General features: G+C 41.1%; 1 protein-coding gene across 1 annotated transcript; it reads right to left on the minus strand.

Moving 5' to 3' along the window:
- Positions 1-684: 684 nt before the first annotated feature.
- On the minus strand, positions 685-8,770 carry LOC143521332 (protein-arginine deiminase type-2-like). The gene is made up of 16 exons (XM_077014094.1): positions 8,521-8,770; positions 6,022-6,208; positions 5,690-5,759; positions 5,379-5,440; positions 4,725-4,842; positions 4,275-4,424; positions 3,877-4,067; positions 3,612-3,715; positions 3,275-3,386; positions 2,984-3,091; positions 2,490-2,641; positions 2,207-2,354; positions 1,932-2,025; positions 1,774-1,847; positions 1,379-1,513; positions 685-998 (listed from the first exon to the last, which is right to left on the minus strand). Exons 1-16 carry the CDS (start codon positions 8,607-8,609, stop codon positions 765-767), a joined length of 2,028 nt encoding a protein of 675 aa, XP_076870209.1. The 5' UTR covers positions 8,610-8,770; the 3' UTR covers positions 685-764.
- Positions 8,771-26,288: the final 17,518 nt, after the last annotated feature.

A 26,288-nucleotide genomic window follows, 5' to 3' on the forward strand; every position in this document is an offset into this window, starting at 1 on the left:
CCAGCAGCAGGACCGCTACCTCCTCCTTTGTGCAAGGAGGAACAGGAGGAGCAGTGCCAGAGTCCTGCAAAATGACCTCCAGCAGGCCACTAATATCCATGTTTCTGCTCAAACTGTCAGAAACGGACTCCATTCACAAGTGGAGACGAACATTTGAGTGGGGGCTACAGCATATCGTTTATCTTTTAAAATACAAACTCAAAAAAATGGTGGATATTTTTTTTCCAATTACAAAAAAACCTCACCCATAAAAATAATTATGCTGTTGTATCACCTGTCGCCACTGACAAGTGAAATAATTATATTACTCGTAAGTTAATATTTATGGTCGCGATTGAGACCATTTTAGTCCCAGTCTGGAGCCCTGGCATGTGCCTGTCATTTTTCAAGATAAAAGAGTACAAAATTAGAAGAGTAGCCTATTAATTTTTTTACAAGCCGTCTGCGACCCTCCCAGAACGTGTCCCGCGAGTTGAGAATCACTGAACTAAATGAAAGGTGTGCCCTCCAGTGGTAGGGACTTGATACTACATGTTAGCATCATCCTATGTCAAAATGTTGTCCATTTATGGCAGAACAAATCTCCGTGTTTTAACAGCACTTTTAAATTTAACTAACCTGACCTTTGGGGTCCTTAATTGCAATACATCAAATAAAAAAAATTTAATAACACCAAACACAATAAGCATTTCAACACTTTATTGTTATAAATCAACTCATTGTTGCCTATTTTCAGCAGGGCAGGTGGTGTCCAGGCTATGACCTCACAGCTCCAGGTTCCACCACCGGTGCTCAAAAGGTTCTCGCCGCACATTTGACCCACAGTGCACTTCACCCTGGCGCTTGTGATAAGAGGCAAAGTCATCGATGAAGGTGCATTTAAGCCCCAGTGGCTCCATCAGCGAGCGCATCTCTGTCTCCAGTGCACAGGTGCTGTTCACCTGCGGTCCAAATGGTTTGGGGATGCCCAGGTTCTGACCCAGAACCAGCATGTTGACCTGCAGACACACAAGCAACGTTCACCTTCCCACAGTACAGTACAACACAGATCAACTAGGTCAAATCATCACTGCAAGGCAAAGCACTTTGTTAATGGAGCAGCTCGTTTAGATCTAAATGTGTGACCTTAAACTCTCAGCTGAATTAACTGAAAGATGTCACTATGGGGAGAAGCAATAAAGAAATCTTTAAAAGTAAACAGAAAATAAATGTTCACAGTGGTCTGCAAGTCAGGAAAACGTATTTTTTCCCGAGAGAAACAAGTGAACTACATAAATTCTATTTAGAATATTTATATGTAAACACAGCTTTGCAAAACAGACAAATAAGACAATAACCGTATACAGCATTAACTGTTCACTGAAGGACCAAGCTGTACCATGTCAGGGTAATAGGCTGCAGCCCCGTTGCCCTCTTCAGGATCCACTTTAAACAGGATTGGAAGGTCAATGATATCTTCATCGTCCAAGCCAAGTTCTTTCTTCAGTACATCCCTGTTCCAGTCAATACAGTTCTGAAAGAGAGAGTCACAGTGAGGAAGTAAAAAAGTGATTTCTATCAAAGAGACCTCCAGTACTTTGAACATCTTCATGATTAGATTATTCAGTGTAGACTAAACCTGGATCAATCATACAATGTTTCCCATTTAGTTCAGTCCAGTGCCAAATACAGACCGTCAGAGAAGCTACTGTTCTGTAAGGCATCTTCTGAGACCAGGGAAGCTACTGTATGTCTTGTTCTTCCACGAGTGCTAGTCCAAACCACATCCCTCACCTGCACATAGATGTTCTCCGCTCGTAACCCCTCGTCACTCATGAGTTGGTCAACACTGATCTCCTCTTCTTTACCTGGTAAAATGCACGTAGTGTTTACCGATGGCAGCTCAAGAGAAACAGCCTAAACGTTTACAATGGCAACCTGCCAATATTCACCTTCAAAGAGTTTGGCATTCCCATGTCCTTTGTCCTGCAAGCTTTTGAATAGTTTATATCCTGAATCTGGGCTGGCCAGCAACAATCTGAATCCCTGGGTAATAAAACAGAACCAAGTCAGACTAACAGGTTTCTAACACTATCCTGGTGAGAGGAATATATCTGCAGAGGCTGCTTTCTAAATGAGCTAATAGTGATGTCAACGTAATATAGGAAGAGAGAAATAAGAGATGTTGACAAGATTTGAAGTAATATTAGAAGGCTTTGCTATTTACCTTCCTATCAGGAGCTGGGACAAAGGTCATGAACTCATCCACATGACCCACTGCAAGCCAATCAGAGTAAAGGGTGATGGGCTCCTGAACCTTCTGAGCCTGCAGGAAGTCCTGGATCACTTTAGTCATATTTCGGCCATTTGTTGTGCTGGTGATGAAACATTTCAGTACTTTACTGCTTGTTGCCTAGTTTCTTTATCAGCTACAGCTCCAACATCAGTCACTCCTCTAGCAGCACACTATATCAACCCAAACATCAAAGACTGGGGCTTGGAAGACTCACGTAGGGAAGGCCACGCCAATGAGGATGCGGCCCAGTGGGTACGTCTTCCCATTCACAGTGACGGGTGGACTGACCTCCAGATTACCAAAGGAGTCCAGGCTGTCTACCCACTCATCCACAGGGTAACGGGTCACATAGCCAAAGTCTGGACCCTGAAACAGTGTACATTTCTAAATATGCTTTACTTCCACCATATCTTTCAAGTTACTTTACAACAAGGTAAAATACTGAAAGTGGAGGTAGGAAAACGTTGAGTTATTACAAACATGTAAACATCATGAATTCATTGTGGTGCCAACATGTGTACTAATTAGAACATTTAAGAAGCATGATACAAAAGCTGTAAATGATGGAAATGCACCATGAAATGAATGGAAACAAATGTACTTCAAATGGTCCACCAACACTGGTCCAGCAAAAGGTCCACTGTTGTCATATTAATGAATATCAGCTAGACTACATTAAAGATGTAAAGCATGGACTTCTATCCATACCAGCAAGACATTATATGGGAAATCCTTGAGCCCTCTATCTCGTGGAGAGTCCAGCACGACAGGGAAATTATGGTGTGGTGAGTCAATGTAGCCAAACTCAATCTCATCCTATGGACACACAGTAATGGAAAAATCACTATCAGAACTTCCATTGTAGCAGTACTCCAAATGTATCAAGACCAAGAATTGGCCAAAGACGTGGAGTCAAACTAATCCACTTTAGTAAGAGTAAGTTGTGCACACTAGTTAATTAACAATGTACTCATGGTGGTGAGTGTTAACCAGTCAGACCTGCATCCAGCGATCTCCTCGGTTCATGTACTCATGGCATATCGTCAGCTTGTACCCACTGCTCTTCACCAGACTTTTTATGGCCTTCAGAAACTCATAGTTGTCCGATGTGCTGCCAGCATGTGGGAGAAAACAGGTTTGTCCAGTTATTAATGGATGTGTGTCATCTGGCTAGCAGAGAATCAACAGAAACTCTGCACAACACTGCTCAACAGAAGTGATGTTAGGTACAGCAGAAGTGATGTTAGGTACAGATTACATAATTTTTATTAATGGTCCACCTCACCTGTGGTCATGGTAGGAATGATGGGAGTTAATGATTCAGCACTTAGCCTACCTGCACACAAAGACTTCCACAGGTTTGAGGGTGTTGGGAGTCATAATCCATGGGGCAACACGAAACAGGACCTTGTCGGTGTATATAGGAGTTTCTGGGAAACCCTGGAAAACCACAGTGAAAAATGTTAGGAGAGACTAATCAGTAAGACTTAACCTTCACTTTACATTCATTAGTCTATCACAGTACGTCACAGAGGAATGTTTACTCTGGTAGAGAAAACAATCAATGAAACAGCTCAGAGTTTTGAAGAGTTTGAACTAACCTGGCCATTAGGCTCTAAAAGGCTGAGGTTTATGTTGACGAGCCCATCAAAGTCCTTATCAGGGAAACGAATGCCCTCCACAAAGAGCTCCTGCTGGGAGTCTCCACCCAGATAGGGAACCTCGCCTGCCAGATGCTCCTTATTCAGCACTAGAGGATAGTCTTTCATGAAGAGCTTGAGGAGCAGATATTCTGAAAAAGACAAGCTTATTTCACTTTAACTGTAGGGTTTTTGGTCAATCAGCTTATGAAGACCATGCTGTTGTCCCTCTAGTTAACATTCAGCTATATTCTGATGCAAAGATTTGCACTGTCAAGATCATGTTTGATAAAATAAAATGAGACATTATCTTTAAGGATTTCTAAGACACCTACAAAGGTGTGTCGGTTTAAACGTACTCGGAGTGGAGCTCTGTGGATTCCCACTGGTCCTGAAGACCCTCACACTCTCAGCGTGACTCTTGGAGATGTGGAGGCTTAGCTTATAGCCCTCTGGGAGTGCAGCTGGACCTCTGGTGCGCAAGATCATCTTGGACATGTCCTTTAAATCTGCCATTACAACACCATCTCAGTACCTCTATGTCTTACTGTACATGGCAAAAATAGATCTAATAATTATGTTTCACTTGCATGTAAAACTATAATTTAGAAAATATTCTTAGTGGTCTTGTGTGCACACTCAATTAGATTACATTGTATATTACTCCTTCATTTCATAGCATAGTGAGTTCAAGAATGCCCAAGCTTACACAAGGGTCTCCACCCATATTCTGTACATCTGCCCTTAAGTTCCTTGCTGTACAGGAATACCCAAGTTCCTCCTCTGAGACTTATGAAAAGCTTGAATACCTGAGACTCTAGTGACTTCCTCATTCTCACAGTCCACTTCTTTTAGAAAACTGTACTCAGAATCACAGTTGACCAGCAGAATGGCACCATGGCCTTTTGGACCCCACTTCCAAGAAGCCTTAGAGAGGGAGAGATGAAGCTTCTTCAGGGAGAACTCCACACAAAACAGTTCATTTCAGACATCACTCTCTATGCCAAAATGGAGAACAGTTCTTCTTAAACTGTGATGGCTATTCCAATTCACAAGGAGATATTCTAAAAGCACAAAGTCTATCTTCATTCCCCAAGGCATTAATAGACAAATATGATGTAGGTGTTGCAATCACTTCTTGGAAACAGTAAATGGTGGTTAATCTCTACCTCAGACTACATGAAGAGATAAGTAACATGTAGAAGTTTTTAACATGTCTTTAAGCATGACAGTGTTAACAAGTTGGCAGTAGACACACACACACACACCTTACCCTTTACACCAAATATTTTACTTAAAAATAATAATATATTTAATTCTATTCTTTTTGAAGGAGAGAGCATGAATGTAGATCATATAGGAAGTTAAATAACAGCACAGTCCTGAGCAAACCGAGCTAGGAGACCCGAGGCACAAGCCTGTAGGAACCTGCTGAAACCTTGTACAGGTATATCATTACATACCTTGTTTGGGTTGTTCTTCTCCACGATGCCATCTCGATCTGCATCTACATCCAGAGAGATTTCTGCAAGAGAACATGGTCTTTACCAGTATTCATCAAGTAAAAGACCAGTAACTGATTTGAAGGTTATTAGGAGATTATTATGAAAGAATGGCATGTTGAAGAATAGTTATCTTGTGACATTTTGAGTGACAGTCAAACCTACACAGAGCACTAGGCCTAAGGTGAAAACTGATGGCATGTTCACACAGGCTGCCCTTGTAGAACCATGTATGCTTCATTTACATTCATGTTCAGTTCAAGGACACATACCAACAGCTGTAAGATGTAGCACTGCATTCCCAATGAGTTCTGACTTGTCTCCATAGAACTTCACAGATAACTGTAATACATAAACAACATATTAGACCTTACAGTGGGATTGCATTGACTGCAAAAACACATTGCAAAAATACATACATTAGTTAAAATATCTGGTGCAGCTGATGGCATGGGCTCTAAGACAATTCACAAAATGAACATGCCTTTTATTGATGATATACTTTTATATACGATTATTTATGTTCCATGGGGTCAGTGTGAGCGGGGTAGAGCGGGTTGCATGAACTGAGGTGGAGGCGGGTGTGGGTGCAGGACCAGGTTACCTTGCTCTCATTCACCAGATCACTTGCAGCTTTCATGGAGATGAACAGCACAGTGTTTTTAGTGAGGACTTGTGGAGAGAGAAAGGAACCCCCAGCCGGGTCATTAACCGAGGAACCTGCTTCCACTCTGAACTGCACGGTGGGGGTGCATTTTACTGAGAAGAACTTGCTTTGTGAAGGGGCACATCTGCACATAACACACACAGACACTTTTAAAGACACAACAGATGACGATGTAACCTCTAACATCAAGGTTTTGACCAGGAACATAGGTTAAGATTTTGGAAAACTATACACCACAACCATTATACAGTTCATTACGCACATTGCAGTAAGTAAACTGCAGTCATGTGTATGTCACCATGGTGAGTGTCTGAGGGAACTAAATGTATTTAACATTCCACAAAGTTGGCATTTTCAGTATTTCTGTGCCACCACACCACAGTTTCGTCTGGACGTTGAAAACCCTCCAGCCACCGCCATGGGTGCAGATGGAAATTCTGAAGTGAGGGGGACCAAGCTGTACAATATATACGTTTATGCTTGTAGATGCTAGATTTCGGATGGGGTCAATATAAATCTGGAGGGGACATGTCCCCCCCGTCCCCAGTGCCATCTGCGCCCCTGGCCACCGCTGCACAGACAAAGTCCCTGGATGCTGCCTCGCCTCCACACACACACACACACACACACACACACACACACACACACACACACACACACACACAAGCCCCTCGCCTCCACACACACACACACACACACACACACGCACACACACACCCCCGTCGCCTCCACACACACACCAGCCCCTCGCCTCCACACACACCAGCCCCTCGCCTCCACACACACCAGCCTCACAGTCTTCTGCCTTATGTGTAGACCATCTCACGTCCCTAGTCTGGTTCTTGTCCTGGTTTCACCCAGTGTGTGTTATTGTCTCATTTTCTGTCCCCACTGATGTCTCAATGGTATTGGTATTTGTCCAGTCTTCTGTTTAGTACTTTGTCCAGTATCCTATCCAGCCCACTGTTCAACCTCACCAGTGGCTCTGAGCACTATTTGGGTTTGATTTGCAAGACCCTCCCATGTTTTCCATTGTCATTATGTTCTGTGTTTTTGCTTGCTGTTCTTCAGTCTTGGTTACCCTCCTAGTTTGATCGTATGTTACTTTGTTCTCATTTCCTCCTTGTGGTCTATTTGTATTTATGTTATCCAGTTTTGTTTCTAAGAACTGCAATGCAAGTTGCTGCAGTTAGACTGCTGTAGGCTTTGTAACTTAGATATATGGACTGGAAGAGTAAATGTTATGTTTTGAAACTTTCCATATTACTTTATATATTGTACTTTCCATATACTTTCCATATTGTAACATTTCCATATTACTTTATATTCTTTATTTCGGTAAAGCAGGGGAAATTATGGTTTCCTTGATAGGAGCCTTTAAGGTTTGAAGTTTAATGCGGATCTGGCATATATAAACAAAACAACAAAATGAAAAAAAACCGACACATTTGTACTAATTAAGTGAGCTGATGAAAAATTATGAGGCAAAGAAATATTGATGTTGAAAATAATGATAGGCTTATAAACCTCTTTCTGGGCAATTACATTTTAGATGCTAAAAATGTTGATTTATTATATTCATTAGAATGTGGCCTGCAGTATCCAAGAGTTTAGCCAATAAAATCCTATTGTGTATGGGCAAAGACATGAGTGACACTTTGTTAGTGTTTGTATTATAAACAAGGCTACAGAGTCTGTACAGGAAAAGGCGTTTATCTAAATGCAAAACAGATCATACCAAAGTTAATTCACAAGTGTTCACAACATTCCGATGATAACAGTTCATTCTCACGTTCATCTTGCCAGTTTAATGAACCCGGTGAAAGCGAACTCTACATAAATACTACCTGTAGTTATTCATTCACTCTCAGTTCGGTTCCGACCACATATATCGTCCTTGTAGTCATTCCACTCTCAAGTCGAAGTGTGCGAGACGGATTCATGGTGCTACGAGTTGTCTGCCAATACAGCTGAACACAGCCACTGCCAAACGACCAACTTGTTTCTTTATTTTACTGTAGATCACGTTGGTACATTAAGAGGTCCGATATCATATGTGGACCTCACAAAATCCGCTAGACGGTGCTAGATATGGAAAATGTTACTGCTTCCTAAAATAGAAATAAGAGAACTGCTATATATAGTTCATTTTATTGTAATATTCCGATTTGATGCTTTGCGCGAATATCGCAATGACTAAGCTAAACTGCTAAGAATCTGTAACACTATCAATTAGGCAAATATAGTTTCTGAAAAGAAAATGTTGTTCCTCAAATTTATGAAACCATTGCTGAATTATATTTGCCTGCGTTTTATGTATTTTATCTCCTGTACCGGCCACGTGCCTCTTTTCCAAACTTACTTTTGTATTTTGCAGGTTGTTGTGGTTTGGAAGACGCGTTTGAGAAGTGAGGATGTGGGTGACACTAGACCTACCTGTGCAGGTGAACCTTCAGCTCCGTACCGACAACATAAACAATGTTCAACACCTTGTTGACTTCAAGACGGTATGTTCGCTGATACATATTTGTCGGAAATGTCCTGTGCTGGGAGCCAGGCCTCCGTGTTTTTCGTTGCTCTATAGTGAACTTTTGTACGCAGTCTCCGATTTCATGTGTCCTGCTCGGTAATTTGAGTCTGGTTGAGCTAATGAAAGCGTGGGCGTGTCAGTTCTTGTTCTGTACAAACAGATAAACCCACTAAGGCTTGGGGGTTTGACTCAGCCTTTATATTAGGGCTTAACTCTTTTAACCAGGAGCCTGATTTGTTATTAGTAATAGATCATTTTATGGTCTTTACCGTTTAGCAGTTAGTTAAAGTGTAAGCTTTAAGTAAGCCAAGTCATCCCACCACCACTGAAAAACAAGGAAATTAACTTTTTTGAACTTCTCATTAACTTGTATGTAGGTCAAGTTCAAGTTTAATCTGGGGAAGTTTATATAGGAAAACAATTAAATTTACATAACACTGCAAATAATAAGACTGCAGAAAATTTCCAAAACCCTGAACAAATAAAATACAGTAGCTTATTGTGTCTAGGCTTGCAAAGAGTAAAGGTTAGCGTTATGCACATAAGGTATATAGTTTTGTGTTCATTAGTGTAAGAGTACCGAATCCATTCCACTACAGTGGCAGTCTGGTTTGTTTATTTGATATTTGATTATTACAGTTTTCCTCAGTTGCATGGTTATATGTTTTAGGGGCAGGATATATTTTATCAAATGTAATTGATTTATCAAAAAATGCTTGATTATGCCAATCATTTGGTATTTGTTAATTAGTATTTTGCTGATAAAAAAATTATGAGAAATTGATTTCATGTTGTGCATAAATGACTAGATGTTTGGACTAGGAGGCTGGAGTAATTTTTGAGAAATTTGAATTTTGGTCTGCAAAATACATCAAAGCAACTTAGAAAAACTGTAATACACACTCAGAGAAATCAGAATGTTAATTCATTTATTGTCAGTGTAACATGTACAATGAAAATATAGGCTTATAGAAATATAGGCTTTGCATTCATATCATACACTCTTGAGCACATGAGTTAAGCAAATAAGAAGATAAGCCCCATGTGTTAGACTGCTCTATCTTACACAAGCATCCCTTTACCACGTTACTACACCACACTAAGTCTTGTAGAGTCTTGTGGTTTTAGGTGCTTGTTACTCAGCCAGGAAGTGACGGCCCTTACTCACGATATGAAGACTCACACTCTCTTCACGGGTGTTTTAATGCTGGATTCCACTTTAAACATGATGTGATACAAAGAACAATGGGAATAAAAGTATGTAAACAGTAAGTAAGATTACAGCAACCCTAGCAAAAGAGTTTTGGTGACTAGAGACACTCGACTTCCTTATTTCCTGACCTTCACACCACTTTAATGGTTTTAGCAGACGTGACTGCTGTGCCCTCTGCCTCTCACTCAGACCTCATCACACAGATGTTTGCTTATTGTTGGTACTGTCTACTGTAATAATTCAGTACTTGGCTGCCTCTGTTGTATACAACATTTTAGTGGGCAATTACACGTGTGTATGTGTGTGTGTGTGTGTGTGTGTGTGTGTGTTCCTGGTGCAGTTCAGTGCTGTGCTGCAGACACTCTCCATCCTACATGGATGCTTCACCAGTGTGGTGGAGGACTAGAAGTACCTGGTTACAGCGCGCGCACACACACACACACACACACACACACACACACACACACACACACACACACATACAGTGTCTCCAAGTAGTATTCAACCCCCTGCGGATTTTGCAGGTTTACACATTTGGAGATAACTTAGCCTTGTGGCATTTAGACTCTAGATCAGCCAGGATGTGTGAAATGCACTGCAGCAAAAAAATATTTAATATCTTAGTTTATTATTATTTTAAATTGTGAAAAGTTCAATCAGAGGGTCAATTATTATTCAACCCCTCAAACCACCAGAATTCTGTTGGGTTTCCTCAAGTATTTAGATGTAATTTAGGCATAAAGAACAATGAGCTTCACCTGCTTGGATTCATTATCTATTTTGTCCCACCTTTTCTGACTATAATAGCCTCTCCCCAAACTTGTGAACAGCACTCATGTATGGTCAACATGGGAAAGACTAAGGAGGATTCCAAGGTCATCAGAGACAAAATTGTGGCGGGTCACAAGTTGTACCGGGTACAAAACCCTTTCCAAGGAGTTGGGCATATCTGTCTCCACCATTGGGAGCATCATTCGTAAGTGGAAGGCTTATAGAACTACTGTTAACCATCCACGGCCTGGACAGCCTTTCAAAGCTCCCTCCTGTGCCGAGGCCAGGCTTGTCCGAATGGTCAAGGCTGACCCAAAGACAAGAAGGAGGGAGCTCCGGGAAGATCTCATGGCCGTGGGGACATTGGTTTAAATCAATACCAAAACTAACATTCTCCACTGCAATGGTCTCCGTTCCAGATGAGCCTCTACTTTCATGTCAAGGCTCGTTTACAGTTTACTCATAATCACTTGGAGGACTCTGAGGCAGACTGGTTCAAGGTTCTCTGGTCTGATAAGACCAAGATTGAGGTCTTTGTTGCCCACCACACCCAGGACATTTTGCAACAGGATGGCACTGCATACGACCCCAAGAATACCATCCCTACAGTCAAGTATGGTGGTGGCAGCATCATGCCATGGGGCTGCTTCTCAGCCAAGGGGCCTGGCCATCTGGTCCGCATCCACAGGAAGATGGATAGCACAGCCTACCTGAAGATTTTGGCCAAGAACCTCTGCTCCTCTATCAAGGATCTTAAGATGGGCCGTCATTTCATCTTCCAACAGGACAACGACCCCAAGCACATGGCCAAGAAAACCAAGGCCTGGTTTGAGAGGGAAAAAATCAAGGTGTTGCAGTGGCCTAGTCAGTCTCCTGACCTTAACCCAATTGAAAACTTGTGGAATGTGCTCAAGGTCAAAGTCCACATGAGATACCCAAAGAACCTAGATGACTTGGAGAAGATCTTCATGGAAGAGTGGGCCAAGATTACTCCAGTGACCTGTGCTGGATCAGGTCATATAAAAACGATTAATAGCTGTAAACCGAGGGGCTGAATAATAATTGACCCTAATGTTTATGTTTAAAATGTATTATACTTTACCTAAGCAACTTGTATGTTAGGTTTGTATTATTTAAGCATCTGTTAATAAATGCTGCTCTTGTTCAAAGTTTGGAGGCTCTAACTTATTTGCAACTTGCTAAATTCACAAAATCCGCACGAGGTTGAATACTATTTGGAGGCACTGTATATATGCACACAGATGTGCATGTGCACATGCTCACACACATGTGCGCACACACACACACACACACACACACACACACACACACACACACACATACACACCAATTATTCCTGATGAAGTGATGTGCTATGTTGATTTGCTGTGGAATACACAGGACGGTCGTTTGGTTGATCTGACCACTGTATGATTTCACAGTCCCCCTCTCGATAGCTGTCTGACGCAATTTGGTGAAGAATATTTTGCTTCTGTGAGACTTTTTCACATTCACTTTGTTAGCTGATTGGTAATGAATTCATTCTGGATGGTTAGCATGCCATGTTTACATATTTTATTTAGTATTTTATGCCTATATGCTATGGAGTGTAATGACTCTTGTATTTCATTTTGTATTGCAGTGACATGGTCTGTTTACTGTTTACATGAAAGGTTTACTGAACAAACAGTAAAGCATGAATGTGAATCCAGTCTTACAATCAATCTCCCACATACAGTAATGTGTAACTTTGTACTATTGAAAATGTGCAGCCTTGTGCATTTTCAATCACTGTTCTCAAAGCCTTAGCCATCAGAAAATCTTTACAGAGTCCACTGATATATGAAAACATGGCAAGAATTCTAACTGTCATGTTCGTGTTCAATGACACAAGGACTTGTGATGACACAGACATTTTCATTGACATAAATACTTATGGGACATGAGCGAGGGATTTTGAGCAAGTTACAGGCTTTAGCTGGTAGTCCTTTGTGTGATGCTGTTTATACTAATTGTTTTGAGAGACGCATTTACTGTGCAAGTTTTCACGATGATTCGGGAAATGCATCAAAGTGACTGAGATCAACTGTAATAGCAGTCATAGCAGCGCTGTCTGCAATTGGGGCACTTGTGACTCTGAGAACCCCGTCCCGTTTTAAAGACACAAACTCTTTCATGTGCATCGTGTGACTGAAAATGCAATCAAGCATTTCTTTATCACCCTGCAGCAGGTTATAGAACCCACCCTTTGTGCAGTCACCATGGTAACAATGTGAGGCTTATCATCTCTCACAGTTACTTGTCTGTTGCTTCACCAGCAAACGGTGGTGTGTCCTTAACCAGGGGGTTACGCACTCTCTCTTTTTTCCTTCAGTCTCTGTCTCTGTCTCTGTCTCATATACACACACACATACACACACACACACACACACACACTGCATTAGACATTATTGTGTGGTTGCTCCGATTTTGTTGTTTTTTTGTGTGTGGGTTATTTATTTATTTATTGGTGAGAAGGGAAGGCAGATATATCTTGTAGTTTTACACACACAACGAAGCTCAACACGAGGTTAATAAAAAATGAATGTGTGTCATAGGATTTTACACATTACAAGATGGCTGTTGCATGGCTGTTTTGCAAACTCCATTTAAGTGGCAAACTAAGAGAAATATGTGCCCTCCAGTGGTAGAAACGTGATACTACATGTTATCTTCATCCTCTGTCAAAATGTCAGTTTATGGCAGAACAAATGAGAAAAAAATTTATTTTAAGCAGAGACTTATTACTTAATTACAGTGCATGTCAATTGCTTAGTGTGGTAACTATATAAAGCACTTTCCCTTTTATAAGGAGAAATGGGAAGTCATGCATCATATAGATGAAAGAATTTGTTCAATGTTCTTATTAAAGTAATTTATTGATTTCTACAATGCAAACTGAAGTTTGTGTTATAATGCGTTTCAGATTTTTTGAACATCAAGCAAGCTCTTGTTTCTTTATTATTACCAATAAGGCACCAATGGACCTAAAAAAATTTTTTTATAAGTGCAAAGAGTTAAAAAATTTTGTAGAAATAAAAACATTGTATATAAAATATCTTTTAATGATAATCTGGTGTCAAGCTCTCCGTGTTTCATTGACAGTAACTCTTATTTAACTAACCTAACCTTCGAAGTCCCTAATCTTTATCAGCAGGTAGGATTTGGAAATCAGTGGAGATCACTGCAGCACAGCACCACAGTGCATGTCACCCTTGAGCTTGTGATAAGAGGCAAAGTCATCGATGAAGGTGCATTTAAGCCCCAGTGGCTCCATCAGCGAGCGTATCTCTGTCTCCAGTGCACAGGTGCCGTTCACCTGCGGCCCAAATGGTTTGGGGATGCCCAGAATCTGACCCAGAACCAGCATCAATGATATCTTAATCATATGTAAGTAAAAAAGTGATTTCTATCAAAGGGACCTCCAGTACTTTGAACATTTTCATGATTAGATTATTCAGTGTAGACTAAACCAGGATCAATCATACAATGTTTCCCATTTAGTTCAGTCCAGGGCCAGATACAGACTGTCAGTTACGCTACTGTTCTGTGAGGCATCTTCTGGGACCAGGGAATCTACTGAAGCTACTTTTACCTCAATTATGAATCACTCAAATACAATCAGTGTCATGTTCAAACCAGACTCAATCTGTAATTATTAACTAAAGAAAGAAATTAATGATATGGTAATTAAATAACTGAATTCTTGAGATATTGGCAACAACCACAATTTGAATGATAAGACAGACAACTTGGTCAAAATAAATAGATTTATTTAAAACCAGCTACCCCAAGACACAAATGGCATCAACAACAGAATCAATATATTTACAGTGAAGACTAAACATCTAGTGTGAAACAGTAAATGTGCATGTGGATGTGCTCACGCAGACATGCGTGCTTGAGAAGGCGGGATTTGTTATCTAGGGCCTCCTATGGTTTAACTAAAACTGTTGAGGATTTGGGGTGATTTTGTCGTCCTCTCTGAATTCTTCTGTAATTAGGAGGGAATTTCCACCACGGGTTCCTTGTTGATAAAATACAACGTCATCCAGGTGTGCTGGGAATCCTCTTTCTGCCTATAAAGTCCAGGAATTCAGGGTTGCCAACTTTTCAAGATCACTTGGAGTGAGATTTGATGTTGGGGGGGGGAGGGGGGGGGCTACTAGTAACAAGAGAGAATTAATCGCCTCAGTGTGACTATGTAGTGGAGGTAGTGCACTTGACTACTAAGTAGAGTGTACAACAGTGTACACCTGTTGCTGTGCAAATTGAGATGACTGATGCCAGCCATACAGACAGTATGTAGGTAAAAAATAAATAAATAAATTAGCAGTGCAATTTTGCAATATGTAAATAGTGGACACTGAATAAACTACGGTAATATTGCAGAATAGTGTAGGGTATGGTAAAAAAGTAAATATAGATAGAGGTAGTTCGGTGAATCTGTTGCCGTGGTAATCAGCTGTTTGCTGTTAATCACAAAAGGTCGTGTTCTCAGAATGGAGAAAACCAGAGAGAGAGAGATGGTGGCGCCTCTCTCTCTCTCTCTCTCTTTCTTTCTTTCTTTCTTTCTCTCTCTTTGGGCAAACCAGAGAGAGATGCTCTGCTGATCAAGGTATTTAAACACCTGAATTCCATGCACTTTACACACCCCCTCTTCTGTTGAAGCAAGCTTGTAGTATCTGTTGCTGCCACCTGCTGGTTTGGCATGGTACCTACATGTGCCTGTGAGCACCCAAGACAATGTAATCACTCATTATACCTCGCTTGTAGAGAGTATGTTCTATAGTCCCTATGTGTCTAAGTAGCAAAGCCTCCGGGACAATGTCTGATAGCAGAGGAGCCTTGACCTGGTGAAACCCACCCAGGGAGAAGCTTCACTAACACCACCGGACGCAGGTGGAGTCTGTCTCCTACAGCTCCGCCACAATCAGTTATGTAATCAGTAGCAGATAGTATAAAGGTTCATGATTATAGATAGGGGTTAGCTCTCTCCTGCAGATGCTTCTAGTGTATGTAACGTATCTCTGGATCGATCCATAACAAACTTTATTTTGCTTTGACATCTTACCTATGACTTTGACTGTTCTTGCTCACCACTAAGGTTAAAATTACAACAACAAAATGCAGCTATCTATATGAGCCATTAGCAGTGTTGGGAATGTTACTTTAAAAAAGTAATTAGTTATAGTTACTCACTACTTGTTCAAAAAAGTAACTGAGTTAGTAACTGAATGAATCACAGTCAGTTGAAATGAGTAGATCAGAAAGGTGTTTAACTTTTGATATTTATTGCACATCCACAGACCAGCGCAGGATAAAATCCTTTAAAATCCCAAATCTTTGTAAAAATAATACAAAGAATACAAATCTTTTATAAAAATAATAAACAGTTACACTATATAAAGTGCATTTACATCTATCAAATAAAATTAAATTCTCTCAACCTGAGACAACTGGTTTGTTCACTATGGAGAGGAAACAGTGCCAATTGGAAATTGCACTTTATCTCTTTATTGAAAAACAATACACACGAATTTGCATTCAAAACCAAAACGCTGAACTTGTGCCAGAATTGCATATAATACAGCTCAAAATGTAATCATGGCACAGAGGTATTGCTTTTCACCGTACGGTATTTCAGACATAAATATCTGAAAATGAATGAAAAGTAAAAGCTCCAGTGTGTGTGGATTTGTATTTAAAGAAAGAAACGCTGAATTCGTGCCAGAAGCCACCTTGAAATGCAATCGACTGAACGTCATTGTATTCCACTGTGTGTCTCTGTGAAGCTGTATTCGTGCCAGAATTAAATCTAATCACTGTTCAATAGGAACGCTCGCCTGAATTTGGGGCGGGGCTTAGACTACAGTCAGAAGAAATCGCTCGTAGTTGGACTTGAAAGCAGCAGAAATGTCTTTGCACGACAGAATAAAAGAGGAAATAAACAGTCTAATTGGACAAATTGAGGCTGGTGCAGTTACAGACGACTATGTGCTTAACTTAATTAAGCTGAAGGTGCTGGACAATATTGAAAATGGACCTTGAAAGTGTCGTACATGTGCTTGAATTCCACCTTGTAAAGGTGGATGAACCCTGCAAACAGCGCTGAAGAGCGGAGCCCCCGCGATTGCTACCCATATTTTCCAGATTATAAACCGCTACTTATTCCCTCACGCTTTGAACCATGCGACTTATAATGAGGTGTGGCTTTTCTGTAGATGTTTCTTCGCCCGTCAGGGGTGGAACAGAAAGTTAATCAGGTGGTAGGACAAAGTTGTAAATCAAAGAAGAAAGTGCTCATTTTCATTTAACTCATGCAAGCAGCGGGCACGACGGAGAATTTTTTTCAAACGAACGTGTTGTGCCGAATTCCGAGTTTGCACACGCATAAAAACTCAACAGATGATATTCCGGAGTTACAGTGATTTTAACTTAGTTCATTGAGCACTCTAGTTTTGTCCTAACTAGATATTTAGACATAATGCTGCTGTAATACTGCAAAATCGTGGTCAGAGGTGAACTTCGTATAGCCAGTGTGTATTTTATTTAAAATAATTAACACCCTTGAGCCAGTGTGGCTTTGGACATAGATAATGTGGTGCCGTTTGCTGTGATAGATAATTAAAGTCTAGCTCTTATTTATGCATAGAAACATAAATCGACAATATAATCTGTAGCGTCTTTATGCGCGGATAAACGAATTCAACACAACACCGGCCGAAAGACCTTACAGGCATGAACTCTGAACTGTCAGGCACCGTTCAGAAACTGATCAGGGGTGGGTTTCCCGAAACGTTCATAGCGCTAAGTACTTCTTAACCTCGTACGTTTCATACGAGGTTACAAAGTACTTAGCGCTACGAACGTTTCAGGAAACCCACCCCAGTTCAATGTACAATGAGTCCCGCTTAACGATGGGTTTAGAGACTGAAATGTCCGTCGTAAAGCAGCTTTCGTCGTTAAGCGTGACCCTAGATTTAGATACGCTTTAATCATTAATACAGTATAGAAAAAACGAACAATGTTCTCGTGCATACAGCTTGAGAAAGAGCGATCGCGTTGCCGAGATGGGCTTATCGGACACAACACTACACTCCACTACACTCCACAATCTTCGCCGTTTGAGATTCGTTTGGTTACTTATTCGCAGCTCCGTATTCGGCGGCTGAAGTTGGTTCCTTATTCAAAAAGGTTGTGTTCACGATGCGTGTTTACTGCGCACTTTGTTTAAAAGAGATAGATTAAACAAACGAGCGTAGGAGCAAACATTTAAGAGGTTATTGTTTCCCATACTGATTTTGTGAATGTAGAAAAAATATATATATATATAATGAAAGCATTCCTTATGTAAAATGGTTTCTATTTCAAGTCGTTCCAATTGTATGCGATTTGTACATGATGATTGAATTCGTCAGCATTTCTAACGTAAGGAAACATTTGAAAACTAAAAACACAGAAATGCTGATCTAGACCACAAATTAATTGGAAGAAGAAATACCAGCACACAACATGGCATATTGAGCAGTGGGCATATAGGTCAGGGATGGGCAACTTCCATGATAAAGAGGGCCAACATTTTTTCAGCACTATCATTGAAGGGCCACATGACCACGCACTTCAAATAATTGGATATGAAAGACACTATAAATTATTCTCAATAAGAACACATTTTAAATGAATTCAGATCTGTATGTTTATTGCACCAACATAAATCTATTTTCTGCATATAAATGCATTAACATGTCCTTAATAAGCAACAAAGACAAAACATTTGCTTAATAAAAAAGTGCAAAAAGGAATTTGAACTCGTTCATATCAAAGAAGTGTAACGCGTAGCGCGCTGCGGAGCAAGGAGGCGGACACAAACGCTGAGAAGAGCGAGATTTAATAAGAGGAATTCCATAGACGAAGTCGTTTGTACAGGCACGGGTCAAAACGGGAGAGCTGTCCAAATGGTCAACAGGACAGGCAGGAGTCGTAACAGGAGAGCCATTCACAACGGAGAAACACAACGGAGACGGAAAATACCATAACAGCGATGACAGATAATCCACAAAAACCGAACAAACCACAAATAACCGACAACGGGCGAAACACAGAGATACAAGTACACAGGACTAAACTAGACACAACTGAACACAATGACGACACGGGCGTGGCAGACAGAGGGAAGGTGGCGAGTGTAAAATGGAGACAAATTAAGTATTATATCGCGATCGATTCTTAGTGTTGACTTGTAACTCCCGCGGTAGCCCAACTCAAAAGTAGCCCAAAAAACCGCACCCCGCGACCCCAGAATTTTTACCCGCGGCTGGACTTTCAAACAAGCCCAATTTGGCGTGAAAACCGCGAACCTGGCAACTATGCAGCTAGGAGAGGGGGGCGTAACCCTACGTGACAAGAACAAAAAAGTCCTGCTATATCAGTTTTTTTCTTCTTTTAATTATTAAATTATTATTGATCTATTTGCGGGCTGCACTGAGTGAGGACGAGGGCCGTGTGCGGCCCGTGGGCCGCCAGTTGGGCCCGTGGGCCGCCCATCCCTGATATAGGTGAACGAATTTAAAGGGGCAGGTTCAGAGGCTTATTGAAGGCCTTATTGATGGTGGGCCAGAGAAATAACAAATGCATCATGAAGAATAGGTCACTCCTTAAGAGAGGAACATGATTTTATCCTGATCCAACATCATTTTATACCTCAAATTTATCTGGAAACACAGCATATTGAGTAGGTAAGTGCACAAAAAGCGCACTGAGGGGCAAGTTCAGAGGCCTGCTGTATGCCTATAATGCGTTGGGCCAGACAAGCAACACATGCATCATACGTAAACGGTTACTATCTGTAAGAGAAACCTCATTTTGGCCTGGCCCGACATCATTTTATGCCTCAAATCTAACAGGAAACATGGCATATTGAGTAAAGCGCACAGGTGAAATGGGTCAGAGGGGCAAGCTCAGAGGCCTGCTGTATGCCTGCCCCTCTGAACCATTTCCACGTGCAGTTTTTAGCGCACGTGGAACACTTCATTATTTAAAAAATTACAAGCACATGTTGAATGAAATTTGACTTTTATTTGTAACATTCTCTAAACGTGAGTTTTCAATGGAAAAAAAATCACACCACCAACTGATAAAATCCATATCCAATATTAACTATATACAGTCATTTTTAAGTCCTTCAGTTAACGTCTGTTTACCCTCCACGTCTGCAGGCCTTGCTGCATATATTTTGCAATTAGTAAATCAATATAGGCCTACAATTAAGACAGTAAAAAGACCAAAAAGTACAAGAAGGAGTTATAGGCTACTGAGTGTTGTCATTACACGAATGCAGATGGGCATTTTTCACAGGTAATGGGGAACTTCCTGTTTCTTCTTTCACAAACGAATGTGTTAATTTATGTTGCCTAACAAAACCTATACAGAAAACGTTCAGCTTAACACATAGATTTGCAAACTCTACCTTAATTATTTGTATGTGGTCGTCCTCACGTTATCTATTGATTTGGGTTAGAGCGACTAGTTTATTAGGTGACCAGTCGGCTAAAAATGCTTAGTAGTTTGGTGCTGTATGAGACATTTTACAGCACAAGAAAATGATTTCACGTTGGTTTTAGAGGGCAAACGGTACTATTTGACTTGATGTGTATGTGACCTGGCTGGTGGGGCACGGGAGAAGAAGTCTATCTGTGACCGTGCGTGCTGTGCTGAAGACACTTCTTTCACCTCGCTGAACTGAACTGCTGCTGTAGCGCATCTGGTGTGACAAAGGAAGAGAGAGGTCGGGTGTGTGCGACCTCAGTAAAATGATAATAATAATAATAATAATAATAATAATTAATAAAAAACGAAGTTTCAAAAGGGCACTTTCGTTGATAAAGGGCAGAGTTGGTGGTGCTTTAGCACCACCTGATGTCTATGTGTGCACGCCACTGGGGTGTTAATTATTTTAAATAAAATACACACTGGCTATACGAAGTTCACGTCTGACCACGATTTTGCAGTATTACAGCAGTATTATGTCTAAATATCTAGTTAGGACAAAACTAGAGTGCTCAATGAACTAAGTTAAAATCACTGTAACTCCGGAATATCATCTGTAGATATCAGATATCATCTGTTTTTATGCGTGTGCAAACGAAGGGACTCGGAATTCGGCACAACACGTTCGTTTGGAAAAAATTATCCGTCGTGCCTGCTGCTTGCATGAGTTAAATGAAAATGAGCACTTTCTTCTTTGATTTACAACTTTGTCCTACCACCTGATTAACTTTCTGTTCCACCCCTGATGGGTGAAGAAACATCTACAGAAAAGCCACACCTCATTATAAGTCGCATGGTTCAAAGCGTGAGGGAATAAGTAGCGGTTTATAATCTGGAAAATACGGGTAGCAATCGCGGGGGCTCCGCTCTTCAGTGCTGTTTGCAGGGTTCATCCACCTTTACAAGGTGGAATTCAAGCACATGTACGACACTTTCAAGGTCCATTTTCAATATTGTCCAGCACCTTCAGCTTAATTAAGTTAAGCACGTAGTCGTCTGTAACTGCACCAGCCTCAATTTGTCCAATTAGACTGTTTATTTCCTCTTTTATTCTGTCGTGAAAAGACATTTCTGCTGCTTTCAAGTCCAACTATGAGCGATTGCTTCTGACTGGAGTCTAAGCCCCGCCCCAAATTCAGGCGAGCGTTCCTATTGGACAGTGATTAGATTTCATTCTGGCACGAATACAGCTTCGCAGAGATACACAGTGGAATACAATGACGTTCAGTCGATTGCATTTCAAGGTGGCTTCTGGCACGAATTCAGCGTTTCTTTCTTTAAATACAAATCCACACACACTGGAGCTTTTACTTTTCATTGTGGCATGTTTTCATCACATCAGTGTTTAAATCAATCTTGTGATCATTACATTTAAAGGAGACATTTATGTCTGAAATACTGTACGGTGAAAAGCAATACCTCTGTGCCGTGATTACATTTCGAGCTGTATTATATGCAATTCTGGCACAAATTCAGCGTTTTGGTTTTGAATGCAAATTCGTGTGTATTGTTTTTCAATAAAGAGATAAAGTGCATTGAAATGTAATGTAATAGTGCTTTTGCATTTCATTTTGGCACGTATTCTGCATGTTTGTATGGAAAAGCAATGTATTTTGTGGATTGCATTTCCATTTTTGCCTAGTAGCGATTACATTTCCAATTGGCACTGAATCCTCTCCATAGTTCACAACATAAGTAAACAACAATAAAACCTCTATTCTTAATTAAATAATTCAAATACCCAGTCTGGTAGACATTCAGGAACTTCAAGTATTTTCTTAAATAATGTTTATATCGCCACCTTGAAAATGATCATTTTTCTTCGGCTTGCTCCTGACTCGCCATTTCTGCCTCTTCTCCGTTTGTGTCGTGTGCTTCGGCGCGCGTGTAAAAACACTGGCTCTGATTGGCTACCATAATGCTGCCTTAGCCAATCGCTTACTGACTTGTTAAGTTAAACAGGTGTTACACCGAGAACTGTGACCTATCGAGATCTGTTACTCCTCACTAGCCTGGGCAGCGGTTCGCTCGGATTAATGTTAGTAGGCCTATATCAATATATAGTAACGCACCACTTTTAATGACCAGTAACGTCAACGGCGTTGTAACGACAGGAAAAGTAATTAATTATATTATCCCGTTACTGACAAAATGACGCCGTTTCCTAACGCCATTATTTTTAACGGCGTTATTCGCAACACTGGCCATTAGTGATATCAACATAACATATTTAAATTGTATCCCTCAGAGACATTTTTAAAATAAGAGATGCTGACAAAACCTGAGGGAATGTTACAGGGCTTAATTATTTTCCATCTTATCAGGAGCTGGGACAGATGTCATGAACTCATCCACTTGATCCACATTAAGCCAATCAGAGTGAAGTCAATCATGCCAATCATGTGCTGAAACATTTCATCATTCAGGTGATTAAACATTTCAGTACTTTACTGCTATAAATCAAGGTTAAGTGATAGTTGCCTAGTTTCTTTATCAGCTACAGGTAGAACTTTGGAGAACATAAATGACCTCACAGCTCCAACATCAGTCACTCCTCTAGCAGCACACTATATCAACCCAAACATCAAAGACTGGGGCTTGGAAGACTCATGTAGGGAAGGCCTCACTAATGAGCATGCGGCCCAGTGAGTACGTCTTTCCATTCACAGTGACGGGTGGACTGACCTCCAGATTACCAAAGGAGTCCAGGCTGTTTACCCGCTCATCCACAGGGTAACGGGTCACGTAGCCAAAGTCTGGACCCTGAAACAATGTCCAAGTGTGGGAGATCAAACTCATAAACTGCATTAGCATCCTTGTGCGGGGGTACGTTACTGGAATATTAATACAACATGGCCAAAAATGAGAGTTCACTCAGACAAGAACAACAATTGGATTTACAACAAAACAAAAACAATGTCAGGACAAAAATCCAAACGACTGAAGGAAGGCAAGATGTCAGTAATCCAGAAAAGCAGCAGGAGTGCTGACAAATAATGGCTTGGTTGGAAGCTTCCAGTACACTTTAGGATCCAGTCTCAAATGTTGCTGTTTGTTTTTAAGTTATTTTTATGGAGTAGCTCCCTCCTACATAGTAGAGTCGCTTCAGCCTGACCCTGCGTCCGGGTCCTCGAGGTCTTCAAATCAGCTGTTGCTCACTGTGTCTCGGTTTCGGCTGAAGGTCACAGGCTAACGGGTCTTTGCTGTTGCTGCACTGAGACTGTGGATCAGTCTACCTCTGGACATCTGGTCTGAACCCTTTGGACATGAGGTCTGTACTCACTGGACATGAGGTCTGTAATCTCTGGACATGAGGTCTGTACTCTCTGGACATTAAGTCTGCAACCTCTGTTCATTTGTTGAAGTTTAGGCTTAAAACCTATTTTTATTAAGACACCTTTAACATTAACTGATCATTGTTGTAATTATTTTTATTTGGTAGATGCTGTTTTATTTCTGTCCTTTTAAATGTATTCAGCTCATTCAGCACTTTGGTTAAAATGTGCTTTATAAATAAATACTTACATACATATGATGAGTTACCATAGCAACATAGTACTCCAGGGACCTGCTTTATGCTTTATTTCCACAAAATCGTTTAACAAGTCTGTTAAATAAACCATCACAAACATGTCTTCACCCATCAGACTCATGCTGCCTTTCTGTCTTTTTTTTTTCTCAACTGATTTTGAACTGATATGTGAACTTCAACAGTTCTGAACAGTCCATTCGAACAGTACACGCGACCACGTGGAGTCTTCACCGGAGAAGAGACATCACCACACTTGGGCTCAAGTCTGCGGCACCGAGCGTTACAGTCTTTGGTGGTACACAATCTGTTTCCTTCAGTGTCATTACACCCCTCACCACCGACCAAAGCGGGAGCCTCACCGCTCTTCTGCGCTTCGGTAGTCATCAAAAACCACCTCAGCCATGTGCGGAGAGGGCCCGTTGTTTTGTGACAAAACTCCCACTTCATTGCAAACGGTCGGAAGTCTTGTGAGCAAAATTGTGGTCCTTTGTCAGAAATCATAACATCAGGAATTACATGTCTGGCAGATTGTGATTTGAGATGGGAAATGACTGTTACACTCTTTGTGTATTTGGTTCAATGCATTTTGAGCAGAACTCTACTAAGAATAGATATTCTTGCTTTTCAAAGGCAAATAAGTCAAGGCATTTCAGGAACACAGTGTGGAGGCAGAGGTTCTTTGTTTTGAAATCTCCTCCTATGTTGACTACACACTCACAATTCTTTACCACATCTGTGATGCTCTTGGACTTCCCTGGCCAGAAAATATTATTTGTTGCTCTACGTCTACAGCTCTCTATGCCCAAGTGACTTTCATGAATTCTACTGAGCATTTCTGCTCTCATAGTTGATGGAACTATGGTTCCCCTCTAAAGATAATTTATCATCACTGAAATCTCCTCTCTATAGTTCCTGTAGTCTTGTAATTCTTTTGCAGCCTGATTCCTGCGTTCAGGCTAGCTGTCCTGTACCGTCTCCGTCAGGTTTATTAGTGTTGCATCTTTTTCAGTTTCCTTGTTGACCTCACTGAGCTTTCCGTTTGATGTAAGCTTGTTATCAACGTGTGTACCTGAGCTTCAGTTGCTCTATATGGCTTGTCAGGCTGTGGCAAGTAAGTCCTGGACAGTGTGTCTGATACCAGCGTTTCCTTTCTAGGCTTAAACCGGTGTCTTTGCAGTGTCAGTAGCAGTCTCTGCATTCTGGCTGGAGCCCTGGTCAGTGGCCTTTTCATGATGGCTTCCAGTGGTTTATGGTCTGTTTGTATGTTGACCTTGCTGCCATACACAAACTGGTGAAAGCGTCCCCAGTCCATATTTTGAAGCATCTGCAGATACTGTCACTGGTAAAGTGACATCATAATACTTAAGTACAGGATTCTCTGTGATCATAATTTTCAACCTTTTAAATGCCTTTTGATGCTTAACCTCCCACTGCCGAGTGGGATCATCTCTGGTAAGCTCTCGTAGTGATTCTGTGCGCTGGCTTCTTTTTAATTGCCTCTGTCTTGCTCAGGTTTGGTTTCAGGCCGTCTTTGGAGAGAACGTGCCTAAGATATCTGATCTCCTCAGACCAGTCTTGCACTTCTCTTTGTTTAGTATGAGATTCCTCTCTCTAACTTGCTCCAACGTTTCTTTCAACCTTTGGTCATGTTGCTCTGTGGTTGTTCCCCAAGTTAGTGTATCATCAATGTTCATTTCAGTACCGTCTATGCCCTCAACCGACTGCTTTATAGAACTGATGCAGAATTGACCCGAAACGGGAGGCTGAGAAATCTGTATCAGCCAAAGGGTGTGTGTGTTAAATGTACTGCCAGAAACCTGAGCTTGCATCAAGCACTGAAGTATTTTGCTTTGGCAAGTCTTGCATGTTATTTCCTCTACAGTGGGTAACTGGTAATGGTCTCTCATTACTGTTGCATTTAGATCTTGTGGATCTAAACAGATCTTCACATTCAAATGAGCCTTCTCAGCAATCACAAAGGGGTTAACGCATTGTGTTGGTTCATCAATCTTTGCAATCGCTGCCATTTTTTCCATCCTTTGTACCTTTATTTTGAGCTTTTCTCTCATAGTGACATAGGAGTTTGAGTAGCACAAAACAAATACTAATGTCATACATAGAAGCCCTTTAAATGTTGACATTGGTATTAAGGATAAACAAGCATCGGATTAATTTTGTACATAGTAAACATTCCCATTCACCCTTTGTGACTCTGATGTCATTGTTATGACACGCTGCTTAAATCTGACCTGATTTTGTGTGTGTGTGTGTGTGTGTGTGTGTGTGTGTGTGTGTGTTTGTGTGTGTGTGTGTGTGTGTGAGTGGGGAGGGGCAGCATGTGTGCAACAGCAGCAGGTTTGCTCTTTGTTTCCTAGACAACAGCACTGCGCTCTCCCATTTCAATCCCGTTCTCCCTGTCACCACTCACGCCTTCAACAAAATCCAATTGCATTGTCACACTAATTGCTTCCCTCGGTCTCCAACCACCTACTCAGCCCACACCGCCCCTCCCTCCTTCCTCGTTCCCATCCTCCTCCCTCTCTCTCTCTCCCCCCATCCATCTGCCCTCC

Source organism: Brachyhypopomus gauderio, chromosome 8, assembly GCF_052324685.1.
Source record: "Brachyhypopomus gauderio isolate BG-103 chromosome 8, BGAUD_0.2, whole genome shotgun sequence".
Taxonomy (NCBI): domain Eukaryota; kingdom Metazoa; phylum Chordata; class Actinopteri; order Gymnotiformes; family Hypopomidae; genus Brachyhypopomus; species Brachyhypopomus gauderio.

Bases quoted from the DNA above. Each gene is read 5' to 3' on its own strand.
- LOC143521332 (XM_077014094.1), bottom strand. From the start codon at position 8,609: ATGTATCAGCGAACATACCGTCTTGAAGTCAACAAGGTGTTGAACATT. The intron at 2,642-2,983 runs GTATGGATAGAA...ACACTGTTTCAG, and splicing joins TCCCATATAATGTCTTGCTG to GGTCCAGACTTTGGCTATGT. The intron at 999-1,378 runs GTACAGCTTGGT...GTGTGTCTGCAG, and splicing joins CAGCCTATTACCCTGACATG to GTCAACATGCTGGTTCTGGG.